This window comes from Cajanus cajan, chromosome 5 (assembly GCF_000230855.2).
Source record: "Cajanus cajan strain Asha chromosome 5, NIPB_CcT2T_4, whole genome shotgun sequence".
Classification (NCBI taxonomy): Eukaryota; Viridiplantae; Streptophyta; class Magnoliopsida; order Fabales; family Fabaceae; genus Cajanus; species Cajanus cajan.
This window is the reverse complement of record NC_138521.1, coordinates 72101838-72121194: the sequence shown is the minus strand read 5'-3', so window position 1 is coordinate 72121194 and position 19357 is coordinate 72101838. Positions and strand designations below refer to the sequence as shown.

At 31.2% G+C, this 19357-nt stretch overlaps 4 protein-coding genes across 5 annotated transcripts; 2 read left to right on the top strand and 2 right to left on the bottom strand.

Moving 5' to 3' along the window:
• Positions 1-166: 166 nt before the first annotated feature.
• LOC109808532 (cytochrome b561 and DOMON domain-containing protein At5g47530) lies at positions 167-2268 on the top strand. The gene is made up of 3 exons (XM_020371569.3): positions 167-1031; positions 1321-1575; positions 1653-2268. The coding sequence occupies exons 1-3, from the start codon at positions 408-410 to the stop codon at positions 1977-1979; spliced, it is 1206 nt and encodes a 401-aa protein (XP_020227158.1). The 5' UTR covers positions 167-407; the 3' UTR covers positions 1980-2268.
• A 931-nt stretch (positions 2269-3199) lies between these two features.
• LOC109808510 (inositol-phosphate phosphatase) lies at positions 3200-6852 on the bottom strand. Of its 2 annotated transcripts, XM_020371542.3 has the most exons (12): positions 6697-6852; positions 6552-6607; positions 6430-6480; positions 6279-6359; positions 6105-6208; positions 5937-6021; positions 5592-5646; positions 5466-5509; positions 4117-4185; positions 3934-4034; positions 3784-3840; positions 3200-3506 (listed from the first exon to the last, which is right to left on the bottom strand). In XM_020371542.3, exons 1-12 carry the CDS (start codon positions 6707-6709, stop codon positions 3410-3412), a joined length of 813 nt encoding a protein of 270 aa, XP_020227131.1. In that variant the 5' UTR covers positions 6710-6852; the 3' UTR covers positions 3200-3409. The 2 variants fall into 2 exon arrangements, with proteins under 2 accessions (XP_020227131.1, XP_020227132.1); XM_020371543.1 differs by lacking the exon at positions 6697-6852 and having other exon boundaries at positions 6552-6620.
• Positions 6853-9660: 2808 nt separating this feature from the next.
• On the bottom strand, positions 9661-13679 carry LOC109809871 (putative MO25-like protein At5g47540). The gene is made up of 11 exons (XM_020373287.3): positions 13341-13679; positions 13096-13257; positions 12889-13007; positions 12636-12710; positions 12196-12289; positions 12058-12117; positions 11232-11300; positions 10808-10906; positions 10451-10495; positions 10248-10350; positions 9661-10158 (listed from the first exon to the last, which is right to left on the bottom strand). Exons 1-11 carry the CDS (start codon positions 13434-13436, stop codon positions 10082-10084), a joined length of 999 nt encoding a protein of 332 aa, XP_020228876.1. The 5' UTR covers positions 13437-13679; the 3' UTR covers positions 9661-10081.
• Positions 13680-16721: 3042 nt separating this feature from the next.
• Positions 16722-17072, top strand: LOC109807423 (cysteine proteinase inhibitor A). The gene has a single exon (XM_020369937.1). The coding sequence runs from the start codon at positions 16722-16724 to the stop codon at positions 17070-17072; it is 351 nt and encodes a 116-aa protein (XP_020225526.1).
• The last annotated feature ends 2285 nt before the right edge of the window (positions 17073-19357 follow it).

The window sequence follows — 19357 nt, the reverse complement described above, 5'->3', positions numbered from 1 at the left end:
AATGAATAAATAAATATATCACAAAGATTAATTCATTATTTGTCACGGTGAATACGTTGTACAGATTAACTAAAAAAATTCTATTTGACAATAATTTAAAAGTATAAAAGTTTGTAAAGATTTTCTGACATGCTGATATTTATTCCACTTCAACAACCAAACCCCACCAACTCTTATAAATAAATGAAGGCTCTTGTCTGTCTCTCTCATTGCCTACCACCTGCTCCATTTTTCAACTTAAAGCGATTATTTGCATCACAAGAAACAAACGCCACGCTAAACTACTACCCCTTTAAGTTCTCAGAACCCCTTTGGTACCAAATTTGCTCTATACCAACCTAATACAGATTCTAAACTTGTCAAGTCCTAAACCAATAATTACGACCAGGCAGCAGCAAGGGAAGGGCATGTCCATGCTCAGCATGTTGAGGCTAGTGTTGGCCTTGTCTGTTTTGAGTTGTGCGCTTGTAACATCCTCAGCTCAAACGTGTAGAAACCAAACATTCTCAAACAGGGTGTTTACCACATGTCGTGATCTCCCACAGTTGACAGCATATCTACACTGGACATATGACCAGGCGAGTGGCAAGTTGGAGATAGCATTCAAACATGCTGGAATCACCTCAACGAATAGATGGGTCGCTTGGGCCATCAATCCCAGAAACACTCTTGACCCGGCCATGATTGGGGCCCAAGCCCTGGTGGCTATTCCGCAGTCAAATGGAAGCCCGAGAGCGTATACTTCGTCCATCGCCAACACCGCCACACAGTTGGAAGAGGGAAACATCAGTTATCCCGTGGAGGGGTTGAGTGCCACGTATCAGAACAACGAGGTCACCATTTTTGCCACTCTCACCCTTCCTAACGGCACCACCTCTTTGGTACACGTCTGGCAAGATGGCCCTCTCTCTGGTTCCACCCCTCAAGAGCATAGCCATGAGACTTCCCACCAAAACTCCAAGGAAACGTTGAATCTTCTCTCTGGTTCCTCCACTCAGGCTACCGGCAATTCACGTCTAAAAAGAAGAAACGTAAGCACCAATCTTATGATTTTTTTTCTTACATGTCTTAAACCATGACAAAATTTAGCTACACTTTCTTATCAACTTCAATCCTGATTATAAAAATATCAACCATGGTTATGATGATAGAGTAATAAAGATTTCCTATTTCCTATTTGAGTAGAATTGTCTTAGAAAACAACTTTTGAAACAAAAAAGTGAGAGGGAATCAAACAGGTTCCTTTAGTATTGTATTTTGGTTTTGGTGTTTAAGTTTAGATTGTAGAGATGGATTGAGTATGGAGATTGTTAATTTCAGACCCATGGAGTGCTAAATGCGGTGAGCTGGGGTATATTGATGCCAACGGGTGCCATAATCGCAAGGTACTTGAAGGTGTTCAAATCTGCAGACCCTGCTTGGTTTTATCTTCATGTCACGTGCCAAGCCTCGGCGTACATAGTTGGTGTTTCTGGATTTGGTACAGGTCTCAAACTTGGTAGTGACTCGAAGGGTGTTCAGTATGACACTCACAGAACAATTGGTATTATCCTCTTCTGCCTCGGAACTCTTCAGGTACGATACCAGGTTTTCATGTTTTGCTTAATTATGGAATGGAACCATATAACAGAAACCTTTGCGATGTGATTCAGGTGTTTGCGCTGTTCTTGAGGCTCAACAAAGACCACAAATACAGAGTGTACTGGAATGCGTACCACCACTTTGTCGGATACGCCACCATAGGCCTCAGTATAGCCAACGTATTTAAAGGGTTCAATACCTTGGAAAACTACGTTGGGGATCGCTACGATAGCTGGAGGAATGCGTACATTGGCATTATTGGAGCATTGGGTGCCATTGCTGTCCTTTTGGAAGCTTACACGTGGATCATAGTCTTGAAGAGGAGGAAGTCAGAGAACAAGATGTCACACGGGGCAAATGGTGTCAATGGTTATGGTTCTAGGCCACAACAGGTTTAGGATGTGTAGCCAGAAAGACAGATAGATATTGGTTTCTTTTGTTATTTTCTGCCTTCTATTTGTGTGTATTTTGTTGTTGGACTCCTTTGTATATTTTCTTACAGATGTTTGAAGTTATTTAGGGGTGCTCCAGTTGCTCAGAGTCTCAGTTTTGAGGTAATTCTTTCATAGGAAAGTGACTTTCAGGTCTGGTTTTATCCATACTGTTACTACAGGGTATACATTGTATTGGTTTCTGTTTCTTCATATTTGTATTTATTATTTTAATTATTTTTTTCCTTGGGTCTTACTCTTTCTACATATCTTGTGTTTCAAGTATCTTTACATTCTTGGGAGCAACCTTTCTGTTTCTTTCTTCGGCTTGTAGCGAAGCAAAAGACGGAAATTTGACTACGAATTTTGTATTTTAAAGTAGAAGTACTTCTGAAAACTACAACAACTTGCAACAATTTAAAATTTTATTCCCGGAACTTAGACTCAATTTTTAAATACTAAGTCATGGATCAAACCATAAGAATTCAGGCTATAATTTGATTGGTTCAACTCACTAAATTGATAAATAATCAGAGATTGAACCGAACAACATAATAAGAAATGACCTAAGCGAAAATTCCTCATTAATTGAAACAAATCTTTCGATCCAATTTTTAATAAAAATTGCTTAAGCTTTAAATATAGTTGTAAATAGAAGTTCAAACGTTAAAAGCATATACAGCTCAGATTCCCTGAATATTGTACATTTAGGGGCACAATCATTGACGCATCCTCAATTAGAATGAACTTGGTCAGAGTTTGACTAAAGGAATGCATCGAGTTCTCTTATCCCATTTCCCCTCTCCATTCCCCTTAAAAAATGGATTTTTTTTATATATAAAATTATGTTCTTCTCTCGACACAATTCTCTTTAGAAATGTGTTTTTCTCTGTTACAGATCATTCATTTGTACCATATTTAATCATCAGTGATTCATGTATTATGAAATTGTAAACCAAACACGTTCCACCCGGAAGCAGACACGCACGCCAACTCACTTTATGGTAGTAGATGACTTATCGCTTGGCGCTTGCAATTTTTCTCGGGCTTTAATCAAGTTTTTTATTTTTAAGATCATACTATCTAACCTAAAAATACCAACTACCAAAAGACTCAGCCATCTAATAATTAAATAAAATGAAATTCAAAAAGGAGTTACGATAAAAAGAAACAACAGAACACAGTCGTGTTGAAAGTTTCTTGGCTACGCCATGGAATTATTTTAAAGCAAGTTGCATTGTTAACTATGTGAACCTTTTGAAAAGAAAATAAAAATTAGAGAATAGAATACTAATATTTCGGATAGGTGACAAGAGAATTAGAAAAATAATTGAAATCATGCACCCCACACAAAGGCTGATTCAATTTCTCCTTGTCATCGATTAATAGCAGGTTTCTTACACGGTTTGGCGCAGAACATCAAGAAGGGCATCCTTCAGGAAAGGGTTGGAAGCTGCTACTCGCTGGGATGTGATGTCAAAATCTGCACCCGACCTGAAGCAAATGAACCATCAGATTTGGACGTATAAAGTATAAGATCTTTGAAGAATGTACATTCAAGTGTGTGTTTTATAGTTACTAATGAAAGGAAAGGATTGTGATAGCGCATAAGTACATTGCATGTCCATCCAACAATATCTACATAAATGGCCACAAGATGAAGATCCATGCAAGTAATAAAATAGCCTACCAACCTAACAATGCAAACATTGTAGAACAGCATAGCTTATTATGTGGTTAAGAACAAAGGCCTCTAATTAAAGTCACTTACGGATCAAATATAACACCTCCAGCTTCTCTAACAATGACAGCACCGCCTGCCACATCCCTGATAAAAAGGAAGAGAACATGTCAATCTAGGAACATATCATATTATCAAAATGCCCACCAATACCATGTATGAGGGATGTGAAATTCTTACCAAGGACCTCCAAAGCCTAGTTCAAAGCATACATCCAGCCTTCCACATGCAATTCCGCAAAGGTTTAAAGCACAGGAGCCAGTCATTCTAAGAGATCTCACCTAATCATATTAAAGGCATACTTATGTCACAACCATATCAAACTTTAGTCCAATTGATTCCAATTGGAAGACCTCGTTTTACCTTGAAAAGCAAGCTATTAATCCTGTTTGTGCAGGCATCTAATGTTGATTTGTCACGTTTTGTTCCCACCTGCTCTTTCAGAAATGAAAAAACTTGATGAATTTCAAATCTATATTGATTTAAAACTTACAGTGAAACTGACCCAAGTACACTTGAATATGAATTGACGACTTAGATCATCCCATCTCAAGTTAGTATTCCAGAAAATAGGAAAATTTTCAAACTGGAGGACTGGAATTGCATTCAATTAAATACAATACAACATTGCAGGAACAAAAGAAGCAAGTCACTGGGAATACATTTTTTTTGCACAATAGGTGACAATGAGGTTTGAATTTATGACCTTATGCATATTGCCTCACCCCATTAGACAAACCATAGTGTGTCACCGAGGAAACAATTTAAAGAAAACTTAGCAATGATGCCACATTCTGCTAAATGATCATATTTGCGGTTAAGATATAATGTATTTCCTAGTCCCAGAAAAGAGAAACTCTAATTCCTACATTACTTTGTTATATTTCTTCAACATGTCACAGTTATTACCTGAATAAAGGAAATGTTTGAATTTTGTACCGTCTAAGTTTGCACAAGCTCGTGAATACAAAGGTTTTGAAATTCATATATCAGCCATGTATTTAGAATTTGGAATATCTGAGAGGCAAGTAGCAAAACAAAACATAACCAGAGCATGCTCTCAAAGCATATAAATTCAGAGTATACAAAATTTATAAATCCAAAATGGTCAGGTTACAATTATACGGGTTTTGTTTATGAGTAAACTATTTTTATTTTGAATCAGGGACTCTTCATAGAGGGTTGCTACTTCACCATGGTAATTGAAATAAAAGGAAACACAAAACCATTTATGTATATCAACTGTCAAGGTACACAATGATCATATTCGGAAAATAAAAGGAGAGTATCCTGATTTATATGGGTCTTGTAATACATTTCATGATGGAGGTGCTAGCTGCTGAAAATAAAAATACAAATGTGTAGAAAAAGATTGACAAGAAATGGCACACATGCCCACGCGCAAGTGCCCACAGAGCACATGTTCAAACATATATGTATATGAAAGCACACACACAAAGGTGCATGCTTAGACCAAAATAGACGTAAGTCAGGTTTCTTACTGGCCATGTAGTTGGTCTGAAGTTGTTTTTTATTAACCAAAAGAATTACGTGGATCTTAGCCATTGATATTCTGGAGCAAATTATTGTCCCAACTTAATTTTTACCAATTACAATAACGAGAGGGAGTGGAATAGAATACATTATATTGATCCAAAGAAAAAGATAAATGAACAACTTTCACATAATCAACTCTAACAGACTTGACATACCTCAGTTACAAGAAGAGCACTCATTAGTTCAGTTTGTGACGATACTGCAAAATTTCAAGGCATATCCATGAGGTATCCAAACTCGATTAACAATAACAATCAAAAGGTAGAGAGCAAAAGACCAACCTTTTATAGGGTTCCCATTCAGAAAAGCACCTTTCCCACGAATTCCAGTGAAAAGCTACAGATGGCAACTAAAGCTTCAGTTTACATAATAAGATAAGCAAGGGAGGAAAACAAATGAAAATAGTCCTAAATTAATTATTCCAGTGTCTCTAGTCCTCAACAAACCATTACAAATACATAAGGTCAGCGAAAATAATGTTGATAAAAGAAGAGAATAAATCAATTCACTAGTTTTGTTAACAATCTGCATTTACATGGTAACAAAAAATAAAAACATATATCTCACGTCAGGAAATATAAAACGTTTTTGTGGTCACCAACTTGTGCAAAAGGAAAGATTGTAACCTCATTAATTATTGGATTGTAAACAACGCCAACTGTAGGAATTTTTCCAATTGTGAGACCGATGGAGACACAAACAAAAGGGAACCTAAAAAAGCAGAACTATAATCAATCGATGTGGAAATGCGAACGTATGAATTAAAAATGAGATCGATATTATATTAAATTTACCCATGCACAAAATTAGTAGTTCCATCGAGAGGATCAACTATCCATGTGGGTTCATCCGTAAGTTGTGCATTGGCACCAGCAGCTGTGGTTTCTTCCCCAATGAACTAACAAGAAAATGTAGAGTGAGAAACTCAAATATGATTATATTTATATGTAAAGTTGAGGTGAAAGAACCTTGTGAGAGGGGTAAAGTTGCTTGAGATGATTAAATATGAGGTCTTCACATGCTTTATCAGTTTCAGTGACCAAATCAACCTGTGCATTCCAATAAATAATTATGTCTTTACTCTTTAGTGGTTGTTTACTTACAGTTGAGAATGGAAACCTGTCCTTTGTGTTGCACTTGCTTCGTCTCATAGAAACCTTTCCGAATAATCTGCAAATAAAAGCCGTTAACGTTGAAAACCAAAGAGACAGACAAGTAGAGAGAATGGAGTGGAGAACCACCTCGCCAGCCTTGCGAGCGGCGTCGATTGCAGAAGCCAGGAATTCGGAGAACGAATCTGCGTTTGCCATCAAAATCAAACGGTTATCATATAACCATTTCACATTCGCCAAAACTTATTATTCAAAAATTGGATCCTACTCATACCATTGTCACCCATTTCCTTCTTCCCTTCTTCGCAATCAGAGTAACAACTTCAAGCACCCTGCTCTTTCACTCCCAACAATCACAAATAACATAATTAATATACTTATTTCGTGGATCGTCATGTCAAAACTCTTTTACAACAAAGTATATATGCATTTACTCATTTATTCCCTTTAAGATTCAAAAATAGTATCAATATATTCTTTATTATTAAATTATTCTCTTTAGAAATCACATATTATATTTCAACTAAAATATCCTTATTTAATATATTAATCATTTATACATACATTATTAATAGTACATATTCTTTTCGGTCTTTTATATAAATAAATAAATAAATAATTTATCAAAATCAATAAAAAATAGTTAAGCTAGTTAATTTTTATTAATGATGTCATTAAATTAAATTTTATTTCAAAAACTTCTGTTGAGTTGATTGGTTTAAATAGAGACGACTTTTTTATTTACCAATAATTGTAACTTGTATTATTAATAAATTAATAAATGTATCAATGCATCTTAAACTATGTATTTATTTTTAATAATTAGAACTAAATAAAAAAGAAAGCATTTGTTTTTTATATAAAGAACCAGAGGGAATATTAAATAGAAGTATATTAATAAATAACATTTATTTTTTATGTAATTAGTCTTCTTTGTAATTTAATATTTTTTAATTAATTAATAATAGAGGTTATTTTGGAAGAATGTGGTTTGTATTTGAGAATTTATTTAAAATTTGTTCCCTGAATTCACTTATAATTTGAATTTTATTTTATTTTGCCGCAAGCAAAGAGAGGCTTAAGAAGATGGAATATGCGGAGAGAAAAAAGACAAGATGGTAGTGCATGTCTAATAAATTGTCTATAAATAAAGCTTGGATAGGTATATGCCAAAACATATCCCGCGCCCGTGGCGTGAATAAGAAGGCCCAGATGCTCCTGTCTTTCTCTAACGAACCTTCCCTGTCCGAGTCACCCACAAATCAACAAGGAATTACCTATTTTTGCAAGAGCTACAAAAATCCCATTTTTTGTATTCCTTCCATTGGAACTCCACTCAATACTCACTCATCCTTGAGCAACAATTTTAAGTAATAAAACACTATATTTAAAAATACAGTAATTATCCCTCTTATAAAAAATAGATGTAATAAAAGAGTTTATCACATGTTGACAAATATGATAGCAAATATAGTTGTGAATTTCATGCTCTTTTTGTTATTCTCATTTTTTAAAAAGAGAAAGTTAATCTGGACTTGCATATGACTGACTCAATTATTTTGTGAACATGCCCCGTATTTCACTACATGCATTATTGCTTTTTAATGACATGGGAAGGTGGCTTTGAGTTCTTCCTTTCATTGCATAATTGTCTTTTTATCCCTCCCCCCTCCCCACCTTTCTTTAATAGTAGTATATTCTAATTAAACTACTTTTGTCTTTTGAAAGAACAATGTTCTCTTTTCACCTCTTTTTTAGCTTATAATAAATAATATAAAATGTAAAAGCTACGCATTTTCTTTTTCTATTTTTTTTTACTCTCTTTCTCGTCATTTTATTCTTTATTAACCGTTTTAGTTGAGTGAAATGAAAATAAGGATATAAAAGTTTTAAAATAGTTAAAGACAATAAAATTGCCACTTTATTTTGTCTCAACCGAATGAAAGAAAAAGTCCATTTATGGGACCCCCGGCTAGGAATTCCATCCAAGTCTTAATTAACAGACAAGAGTGTAAAAGGATTTGAATTCTCTCGTGTTAGGTAAAAATATTAAAAACATGCCACGAGAGAAAAACACAAACTTATTATTGCCGGACTCACTAAGTCACTATTGTTTGTGTAAGACATTAATTTTATTTTGTATATTTTTTTTTAATAACGTTACATTTTCTCAATTCCTTCTAAATGCCTGCTTAATTATAAGAAAAAGTCGTACATGACCATTAACCTTTTTTGAAATAGCTTCTACCTCTTTGAACATTTGATTTGAAAATTATAGCTAGACATACAAAATTAAAGTTGAACCAAACCCTCGCTAATTCGAGAAAGTCTCAATCCCTGAAAACAAGTTACACTGTCGAACCAGAGTGAGCAAAAGCAAGAGTCTTCCCCATTTCTTTTCATTATCATTAAATTATCCTATCAAAGTTGAGCTAGTGGCTTCATTTCTTTTCATTACCATCCTTAAAAATCTGTCGTGCGGCAATTATTCACCCTTGCCCAAGGGCTTGAACTTCTCACTCTCGACTCCCTAGATCATTTTACAACGTCAAAAAATTATAGAATCTATAGCAATCTTTTTTGTCATAAACCTAATTAGAATTAATTCTGTCTAATGAAAAACAAAAAGGTAAACCTTTGATTTTTTTCAATTTACCAAAAAATCCTTATAAATTTATAAGGACTTATGAAAAAAGTCTTTAAAAAAATAGCTTTTGAAAAAATTGACATACATAAGTTAATTTAACTAGTGTAAAATAATTATTTTAATTCAAGAATTTAATTGTTACTCTTGTAATTTATCTCACGCTTAGTATATATCCGAATCGAAGTCACCTGTAGAAACATCTATGAATCTGTCCTCCATTCTCCAGTGTCATGGGAAACACGACCTACTCATTTTAGATGAACTTCGTGAGGAAACACCGAAGTTCTAATTCTAGCATGTTTGGAAACGTTTTCTTAGGCAGGCATATTTGACGTGGTTTATCAAGTCATTACAGAAGCTACAAAATACAAATTGTGGCTTTCTGTATTTCTCATACGTAATTTTCTAAACATAAAAACACACATATCAAGTCTCCACATGCATGGTACAAGACACACGTACATATAGCGCATACCATGAGAGAACTCTTCTTAATATAAGAGATGAGAACTATAAATTTATATCATATAACTATACATGGATACTCAAAATTAAATATTAATAGTCACATGAATTTTTAAAGTAAATATGTGACTTAGAAAAAAATTATTGACCATTTATATAATTGTATGATTCAAATTTATTCATCTCACTCTCATACAAAAAGTTTCCCTCATACAAAAAGTCACTCTCATTATGAAGTAACAGAACAAATTAATCATACAAATTCTAGATAGTAAGAATATTACATGGCCTCGTACAATTTATAAACTACCTGCTAGGCAAACCTTTCTAGCACCAGGAAAGCCATATACTGCTACTGCATGTAGCTCATTTTAGCAATTTATTTATCTATGAATTTACAGAACCGAAATGAAATTTCAGGATGGAAACGTTGGAATTTGTGTGAATGTTAGTCTCATCTTGATGAAGACAAAAAGAACTATAACAATAGACAATTAAAGAAAGTAAAATGCCGCAATGCAACTTGCTACCTGACACAATCTGAAGCTCAAGCGAGGTCCCTAGGTTCAAGAGCAGCAATTTCTTTCATAACTTGAGCTTTGTCAGCTTCAAACTGTTCATCCTCTGCACAATCCCAATAAACATGATATCATGGAACATAGTACCAGAAAAAAGAAAGTACAAATTCTTAAGAAATCGCATCAGATCCTTACCTTTATCAATTTTAAAGTCGCCCAAAAGTCTAAGAAGCTTGCTTCTGTTTGCAACAAGTATGCTGATGATATCAGCTGGTTTCTTTTGGTTAGCAACAAAAAGCTGCATGACAAGAACAAATCAATATAAAGAAGCAAAATTTTGGGATGTACAAGGTTAAGAGTAACATTCCAAAATGTGGGCCATTATGTAACCATAATACCTTGAAAACATGAAATGCTTCTATCTGAATGCTCTTGCTCGACTCCTGCAGAAAGATATCAGCAATAACCCATTAAATGGCTGAATAAACATAACTCTAACTGCTAAACTTCCTCTTCAACATTAAAATTTATGCTCATCAGAAACTCAACATTAAACAGGGGTGGAAGTGGAACATTTACAACAAGGCATTTCAGTATTTTAACAATGCTAATACATTTTCTTGTACTGAAAAGAGCAACTGGATAGTTCAACATTATCAATACAAATGTATCTAAAGTCCATATAATTACCACCCCTCCTGCAGGGCGCACAATAAAGACGGGAAAGCCATAAAGTTTTACAGAAAGGACCATACCCGTAGAAGATTCATCAAAATCCTTAAGTTGTCTCGCGAACTGACATATCGTGTCATTACAGCTGAATTTGTGCGATCAAGTAACATATCTCCCAGCAACTGTAGAAGAGGCACAAAAAAACTACTCAACAAATATATATACATTGATTCAACAATAAAATTATGAGTAATGATCTTAAATTCAGCGGTGGAAAAAACAAAACTAGACAGTTATTGCAATAGCAAGGTGATTTGTTGACTGCTTGGGATGGCTTGTTTATTTTTACACAGTTACAAGTCAAATAAATTCAAGCCTACTATAAAGAAACAAGCAAATATATATGAAATCATTTTCAAGAGGATAATCTCAGAAGCCAAGACTTCTCAATTCTTGTGTCATCCAATAATCTTACAGTTGAGATAAATACCAAAACTTAAATCATACCTTGACAGCTTGACGCCTTGTAATATAATTGGAAGATTCCAACAGCTTAGAGTTATATTCATCAAAAAACTGAAAGTAAGCACAAAGATAATGAGGAGTGGATGGTAACTATGAGATAAAGCCAATACAAAATAAAGCACGTCAAGAAAAAGTAATGAACACACTAAAATATATGAAAGAAACAGAAAGGGGTGAATAAACACACTTGTATGGTAAATAAATAAAAAATGTGATTATGTATTTATAGCTGTACTAAATAGAAAGTATGTCCATCCTCCATGTCCTGGAAATAAGTTTAATTCCACCATATTTTAATAATTGTTTTTTTTTTCTTATAGAAAGTTTGGTACAAAATTTGGAGAAATAATCACTTATTTTTCAAAATCTCTCTCAGCAAACTGACAAAAATAAGCAACTATTTCTACAAAATAAGCTGAATCAAATACACACTAATAAGTGCAATGTTTTAATCTATGAAAGCAAAGAAAAAAATAAAGATAGATCTATTTATAACATATCAACTAATAAGAATGGGAAGATTAAAATATTAATCAGAACTATATATGATAAAATTATCTTCCTTGGTACATCATTTATATTGGATCACCAGCAGCAATAATATCAATCTAAGAGTTACCACACAACTAAAATCATAATCAAAATGTGCCCTGATTAGTACCAAGCTACATACTATTACCATAAAAACTTTAACGAATCAAGCATACAACCCATGTTGAATATGGAAAAAGTTGGCATTTCAATAGATGAGTGTATAAACTAAAAAACTATATTTTCTATATAAATCGAGAGGGGAAGGGGAACCTACCCATTCATAATTCTTAGAAAGAAATTCAGCAACTGTAGATTTATGTCTTGTCAAGAGCTCCTGCAACAATATGACATGATATAACTTACAACTTTCACTAAAAAAATGGGCATGGTACCAAAACAAACAAAAAAATACCTTAAATGTTGCTGCGGCATCTGCAGCAATGTCAAAATTTGGAAGTTGAATGAAGTCAAAAAACTTCTTCATATGAGGCGAGTCCAGAACATATCTGATATAAAGCCAAGAATTACAGCATCACAAATCACAACTCACAAAAGTCATACTAGAGTAGAAAGAATGATCATGCCTAGGCTGTCTTTTATTTGTGTACATCTATCTATGCTTCAATTTATATATGACTACACAGTACCCTCCCCATGTAGCAATATATATCTCTAAAAGGATTTGGAAGTATCTGAACCAATAGCACTATGACTCCAAGATATAAAACTACTCTAACATGGCCTAAAACCATAACCAAAATGGTCGTGATTCAACCTCCTAACATTAAATGCTTTAAAATTGAAATCACGCAAAAAACACAAAATTGAATTTATTTGCTCCTTCCCTCTTACTTTGCAACAATCTGGTGTCTTATGCACTCCCTCAACATTGCACCATAGTGTAATGCCATATCTGTGTTTTCGTAGCTACAAAAAAAAAACAACAGTTAGTCAACCTATAAGCACGAAACGACTGAATTTCACCTAAAATAAACCAAATGCTGCAATCAAGTATAAAGAAGAAATGACTAGAATCAACTGACATTACAAGATTAAATTTAGATTTGGTCAAAATGGCGAGTTCACCTATATGCCCCTTACTTACCCAGATATCAAGACATCCATGAGATCCAAATTCGTCTCCAAGTAATCAGACGCAATGAGCTTAGATTGAACCTGCTGCCTCTGTAAATTCGCAACAATCTGAGTGGCGTCTTTTCTAGCCTGCAAAATGGAGACAGCAAATAAGAAAAAAAAAAAAAAAAAAAAAAAAAAAAAAAAAAAAGAGAGAGATCAAGATAAAAAGAATTACCTCCAAATTCAAATTGGGAAGATATTGGATAAGGAGTCGCAAGGTATTATCCTTGAAGAATTCCTGAGTGAGCTGCGCACAAGCCTCGGGAACCGGTTCGGATTCACTGTTTCCATAGAGGATAGACTTGAGGTCCCTTAGGTTTTTGGTGAGGTCGGACATCTGCATCGAGCGTGGCGTGAATTGAAATAGAAAAGAAAAGAAAAGAGAGAATAAGAATGGAATAGAAAAGGCGAGGAGAGGACCTTGTCGTGGTCGCGGTTGGTGTATCGGAGAAGATCTCGTGTTTGGCGAACGATGTCAGAGGGAGTGCGGGGCTTGGACTTGAAGAGGCTCTTCATGGCGGGGGAATCCGGAGGGGAATGAACCGCCTCCGACGAAGAGCCCCTTCGGAGCCCCCTGGGTTTGGACACGCACACTCCTATCTCCGCTTCTCTCACTCTCAGGCTATCCGATGATCCGTCTCGTCGCTCACGTGAATTCACGCCTTTCTCATTTTTCTACCCTCATCAGTCATCACCATCCTTTCTTTCTCTCCTCAACGCCTGTCTTTTTCCATATTTCCTTTCCCTGCCCATTTCACCCCATTTCTTTTTTCTCTTTTTTATTTCTCTCAACTATTTTTTTTTCCAATTTTCTTATTTCTCAAGTATTTTTTTAGGATTCACAATATACTCATTATTTCATCACCAACTTCAAATCTATACAATCTTAAATTACCTCACGTACTTGATAACCAGCAACAAATCTAGATTTCATTCCAAATTTTCAATATAATTTAGAGTTGTGGAAATAGGTTATTCACCCTCACTCATCTTAAGGATTGAATAATAAATGGGTTAACTTAACTTTGTTTAATTTTTTATAAGCCTAAAAAAAATTAATTTTGCTTGGTTTACCATACGTTAATTCACTTAATTTTTTTTTAAAAAAAATAAAACAATTAAACTTTATAATTTTTTTAAAAAAAATTATATTATAAAATTACTACTATATTACATAAAAAAAAAATATCAATCACAATTAACTTAACTAATTTATAATATCAAAATATTTGCTTAAACATTAACAAATAATATTAAATTAACAAAAATTATCATAATTTGTAATTAATATGTATAAAATTTGTTTAATATTATAAATATATAATCACATAAATTAACATTTGAAAAAATAAATAAATAAATGTAACTCAAATAATAATAATCATGATCATGATAAATTATTTTTGCATCTTTTTTAATACAATTTTAAAATTTTAATTGATATTTTACCCTTCATTCGTCAATATCATCAAATGTTAAAGCAAAACACTTAAAACTCAAATTCATAATGAAAGTGCATTCCTTCTCAAATTTCAATTGTCATAAAGGCATATTAGGCGTGGATCAACCCCTACCGCTGAACCACACGTTTGGGGTTAAAAAAAATATTATTTTAGTCATTATATTTAAATTTTGTTAAAAAATTTATTAGATATTATTACATAAAATCTACTTATTAGTATTTCTATTAGTGAAAATATCACATTAAATCCGATTGATATTGTATAACTGTCTTAATTAATCACTTTCAAATATGTTATTGGTGACCTAAGGTACTAAAACAAGATTTTTAAAAATTATAGGGACTAAAAATAACAGTTTTAAATTTGAAAGACCAAAAATAAATTTGTTTTAAATTTGAGAGATTAAAAACATATTTAAGCCTAAAAAAAACTTAAAAGTCAAAATTCAATAAATTGTGATTGGTTGGCATGTAAAATATTTTTATAATTCATTAAAGTCTATTTAATATGCATATATTTTTTTGATAAGCATACATTACATTAATTTCATAGATATTATAATTAATAATACTATTAATTTTTATTATCAATATATGAGTTTTGTTAACATGGGCTCATGAGACTTTAAGAAATTAATATGTAAAAAGCATTCATTGGTAGGAAGTGTTTGGTCTATGACTTTTTTTCTATAGGAATCTTATATTAGAAATATTAGTTTTTTATTTAATTTTTTATTTAAAAAATAATATTCATAAGAAATATTATTTTTTGAGAATGTTTTTTGTTTAGATTTTCTACAAAATTATTTTTATGGGGATATAAAAGTAACTTTTTCGAGATAAAAATAAAATTATAATACAGTAAATAATATTTTAAATTAAAAAATCTAAATACATTAACTAAACATCAAACTCTTAAATCTTGATATCTTAAAATTTAAAAGTCAAATTCATTAATTAAATATTAAAATCTTAAAGTCATAAAAACAAACATTGTTAAGTTTGAGTGTGAAATTAAGGGTGTTCATGGATCGATTTTTTTTTAAATCCAATTCGAACTGAACCGATCCATTTTATAAAAGTGAACTATAAAGTAGATCGGTTTGATTTTTTTAAAATATGGATCAATTTTTTTGAAATTAGATCGGTTCGGTGCGGTGCGGTTATCCATTTTTTATTCATATATGGATCGGTTTTTTTAAAAAATCAAACCAAACCGAACCAATCCACTTTGTAAAAATGGGTCGGATAATTGAACCGGTTTTATAAAGTGGATCGGTTCGGATTTTTTTCCCAAAATGAATCGGGATTTTCAATATGGATTAGATCGATTATGGATCAATTCGGATCAATTTAAATTTTTTGCACACCTCTATGTGAAATAGGCTTCGTGGGGCGCAACAGAAAAATTCATTGTGACTGTATGGATTTAAAAAATATATATAAAATGAGTTGTATATGAGTGAGCCATGGGCTTAACCAATTGATCAGTAGACCTTAACCCATTTATCCGCCCCTAAGTATAATAAATATTTTCATAATTATTTATGAATTTATTAAAATAAAAAATCCTAATGTTTTTGTCTTTTTTTACTTGAGACTTAAGTTTGTTATTATATGGATGTTATTGTTTATTTTAAATTTGAATAGAATGGTAATACACTTATAATGTAAAATAGTTTTACGGTGTCAATCAACATAAATTTATTGTTTGTCTAATTTATTTATTTATTTATTACAAAATCAACAATTTATCATAAATGATAATTTGCGATGGATGTAAAATTATTTTACATTGTCAAAATACTATCTATTTTCTCGATATAAAATAAATGTACAGTCATCCATCACAAATATTTTTTTACAACTTTTAAAATTGTTATTGTAAAAATTAACAAATTTATTATATAAATTTTTTTATTAAGAGCATTTTTATATATAAGATAGAAGTATTTTTTAAAGTTTCTCTTACTAAAAATAATTGTTATATAATAACACATATCCTATAGTCAAATAATATTTATCATTAAAAATATTTTTACTTATATTATAAATATAATATATAAGTATATTATTAAAAGGTATAAATATAAATTATAGAAACACATAACATATATTATTGAATCTCATTTAAAATTGACACTAGTTCACTAAAAATTACTTTTGACTTTTAAACATATATTCAAACATATTAATACTTTGTATATAATTTATTATTTAAAAAAAGATTGTACCTCTAGGCCCTAGGTGAGCTTGGGTTATAAATTGGAAGGCATCTGAGAAGCAAAATTCATAACTGGAGTCATAAGTTAGAAGGTCTTAGAATAAGCAGTAGCAGGATGAAAGTGGAGTGCCTAATTTTGGTCTTTGTTCTCTTGGTTTCTGGCGTTGCCATAAAGGGTGTGAGGAGCTTAGGTTTTAGTCCGATCGGCGTGAACAACCCTTACGTGAGGGAGGCTGCAAATTTCGCCGTAAGAGAGCATAATAAGCAATCTGGTGAAAAATTGAAGTTGAAAAAGGTAATTGTGGCCGACAATGAGCCGCTAGATGGGAATAATGGGATCATGTACCGCCTTACCCTTGAGACCACCCATGGCTCATACAACCATTACCAAACCTTTGTGTTGATTAAGCCATGGCTGCCTTCCCACAAACTCAAGCTCCAATCCTTTTATCCTGTTCATGCTTAATTAGCATTTTTTAATGTCAACCATCTTTCTTTTATTTCCACCAATAAATGTTTATGCTCAACACATCTTTTAATCATAATTTTGTGATAACAACAATGTAATTCTCACTGGATCAATCACAAATTATATAATTATCTTTAGTGTAGTGTGTTAATCTTAATATACTACTATAATGTGTCTACCAATCTTCGTTGCGCGTTACATTCCATGTTGTATTGGTTTCAGTAATTTATGTTTTTGATGTTTGAGTGGGAAGACGTCATGTTTTTCTTTCAAGTAAAACAAGATGGTTGAATTAATGGACGAGAAAATGTCTTGCTATTGGTGAATGTGAATTTTATTTTATATTTTTTTTATAGAACTCTTTAACACAGAAGTTTGTGTTTTGTTGTTTTGAGCACGAGTTAAACTGCGATACTTAAATGTAAAAACGAACAACATTGTGGGTGGCTAATTACAAATTTGCAATACATTTAATAAGTAATTGTTTTTATTCGGTTTCTTCTCTTGTCCATTACATCTCTTAATTTCACTTTTTTTTTTATTAAGGGTGTTTAAAAAGTGAGAAATTATTATCTAAACACATTATTAAAGTAAAAAAAAAAAGTCACATGTAAAAAATAATTAAAAATAAGGAACATTTTTCTTAAAATTAAAAGTATATTATTTTTAATTGACTATTCTAATGCACCACATATTATATAAGAATTATTAATCTTATTAACAAAAATCATGTTCTATAAATATAAATTAATTTTCAGTTGTCGATTTTAAAATATTGTATAAGCTATGCTAATAGACAAGAAAGATACAATAAATACTTTCAAAATGTGTATATTTTTTAATATGTAAATTGTTTTGATTTTATTTTTGATGTCTTTATTTTTTTTATTAATTTAATAAGGAGGTATAACTTCTTCTCATTAAATCAATTTTTATAAGAGTAAAGTGATATTTTTTATTGCGACTTCATGCTCAAAATAAAAAATAAATTTTAAACCTTAATTAAAAAATATAACCACTTGAGCATGCTACTTTTGCTAAATTAATAAAAATGTCATAAGGTGACTTGATTCTTTGATAGAAATAAAAACATTTTCCATTTTGTAAGTAAATTAGTGTATTTATTACACACTGTATATTTTATTACATGCAATAAATTTTAGATATTGTATATTTATTACACATTGTAGTAATAACTTTAGTTGTCATATAAATTAAAGAATCTTATTAAAAAGTGCCTTTATAGTATTGTTTAAAAAATTAGTAAAAAAAAAACTTATAAAAATTACAATAAAGTTATATGGTAAATATGTTGATACATTTTTCAATATATATATAAAAAATCATTTTTAATTCGTTAACTATCCTAGTTTTTTTTAATCAGTATGTTATCTTAGATATGTTTACATAACTTAAGAAAAATATAGGTTAAAACCCTTATTTGGTCTCTTATAATATTTTTTTGTTTCAGTTTAGTTATACTTTAATTTTTTGTTTCAATTTGGTCTCCAATAATTTAAATTATTGTAATTTGGTACTTTCGTCCCATATAAATAAAAAGTTACATAATTATTCTTATTATTTTCTTCTTTGTTAAAAAAATGTAATACAATAATAACTTTTTAAAATATAATATTAAGATTATAAATAATAATAATAAATATTACTTTCAAATATTAAAATGACACTAATTTTATTAAAAAAGATATTAATATATATGTCACCCTAGCAATGCAAGGAATTATTTCGATGTAATTAATGATTCATTAAATGTGATGTATGTGTATCAATTGCGTGTCAATTTGAATAGGTAAAGTTTAGTGTAACAAAAAAGCAATTATGATAATATTTAGTACCTCAAAAATAAATGTTTTTATGATCTCTCTTATTTAAAAAATAATTTATAAAACTGTTAAAAAGCCATAAAAATATACAAATTATAAATTAGAAAGTATAAACTTAATACTCGTTTAAGACAAAGGTTATTAACCTGGTCTATATATAATTTTATATGAAAAATTATATATTTAATAGAGAAAATAGTCGATATATAAACCATGTATTTTTTAAATTTTTTTTTTTTTTACATTTTCACTTGACTAAAATTTGCTATGTAGAATAAATGTATAAACTTTTACAAAAAAACAAAAATAAAAATCATTTAAAAGTCTTACATCCAATATTATAGATATAAATGAAAATAAATTAAACTTTAAATAATAATTTATTTATTTAAAAAAGTTTGACTTAAACATTTAAAATGGTCTATTAAACTTAATAGG

Bases quoted from the DNA above. Each gene is read 5' to 3' on its own strand.
- LOC109808532 (XM_020371569.3), top strand. From the start codon at position 408: ATGTCCATGCTCAGCATGTTGAGGCTAGTGTTGGCCTTGTCTGTTTTG. The intron at 1,032-1,320 runs GTAAGCACCAAT...TGTTAATTTCAG, and splicing joins CACGTCTAAAAAGAAGAAAC to ACCCATGGAGTGCTAAATGC. The intron at 1,576-1,652 runs GTACGATACCAG...GATGTGATTCAG, and splicing joins TCTGCCTCGGAACTCTTCAG to GTGTTTGCGCTGTTCTTGAG.
- LOC109808510 (XM_020371542.3), bottom strand. The intron at 6,022-6,104 runs GTAAATTTAATA...CTGCTTTTTTAG, and splicing joins ACTACTAATTTTGTGCATGG to GTTCCCTTTTGTTTGTGTCT. The intron at 5,647-5,936 runs GTTACAATCTTT...TGCCATCTGTAG, and splicing joins ACAATCCAATAATTAATGAG to CTTTTCACTGGAATTCGTGG.
- LOC109809871 (XM_020373287.3), bottom strand. From the start codon at position 13,436: ATGAAGAGCCTCTTCAAGTCCAAGCCCCGCACTCCCTCTGACATCGTT. The intron at 13,258-13,340 runs GTCCTCTCCTCG...CGCTCGATGCAG, and splicing joins CCAACCGCGACCACGACAAG to ATGTCCGACCTCACCAAAAA. The intron at 12,290-12,635 runs GTAAGAGGGAAG...GCTTTATATCAG, and splicing joins AGACACCAGATTGTTGCAAA to ATATGTTCTGGACTCGCCTC.
- LOC109807423 (XM_020369937.1), top strand. From the start codon at position 16,722: ATGAAAGTGGAGTGCCTAATTTTGGTCTTTGTTCTCTTGGTTTCTGGC.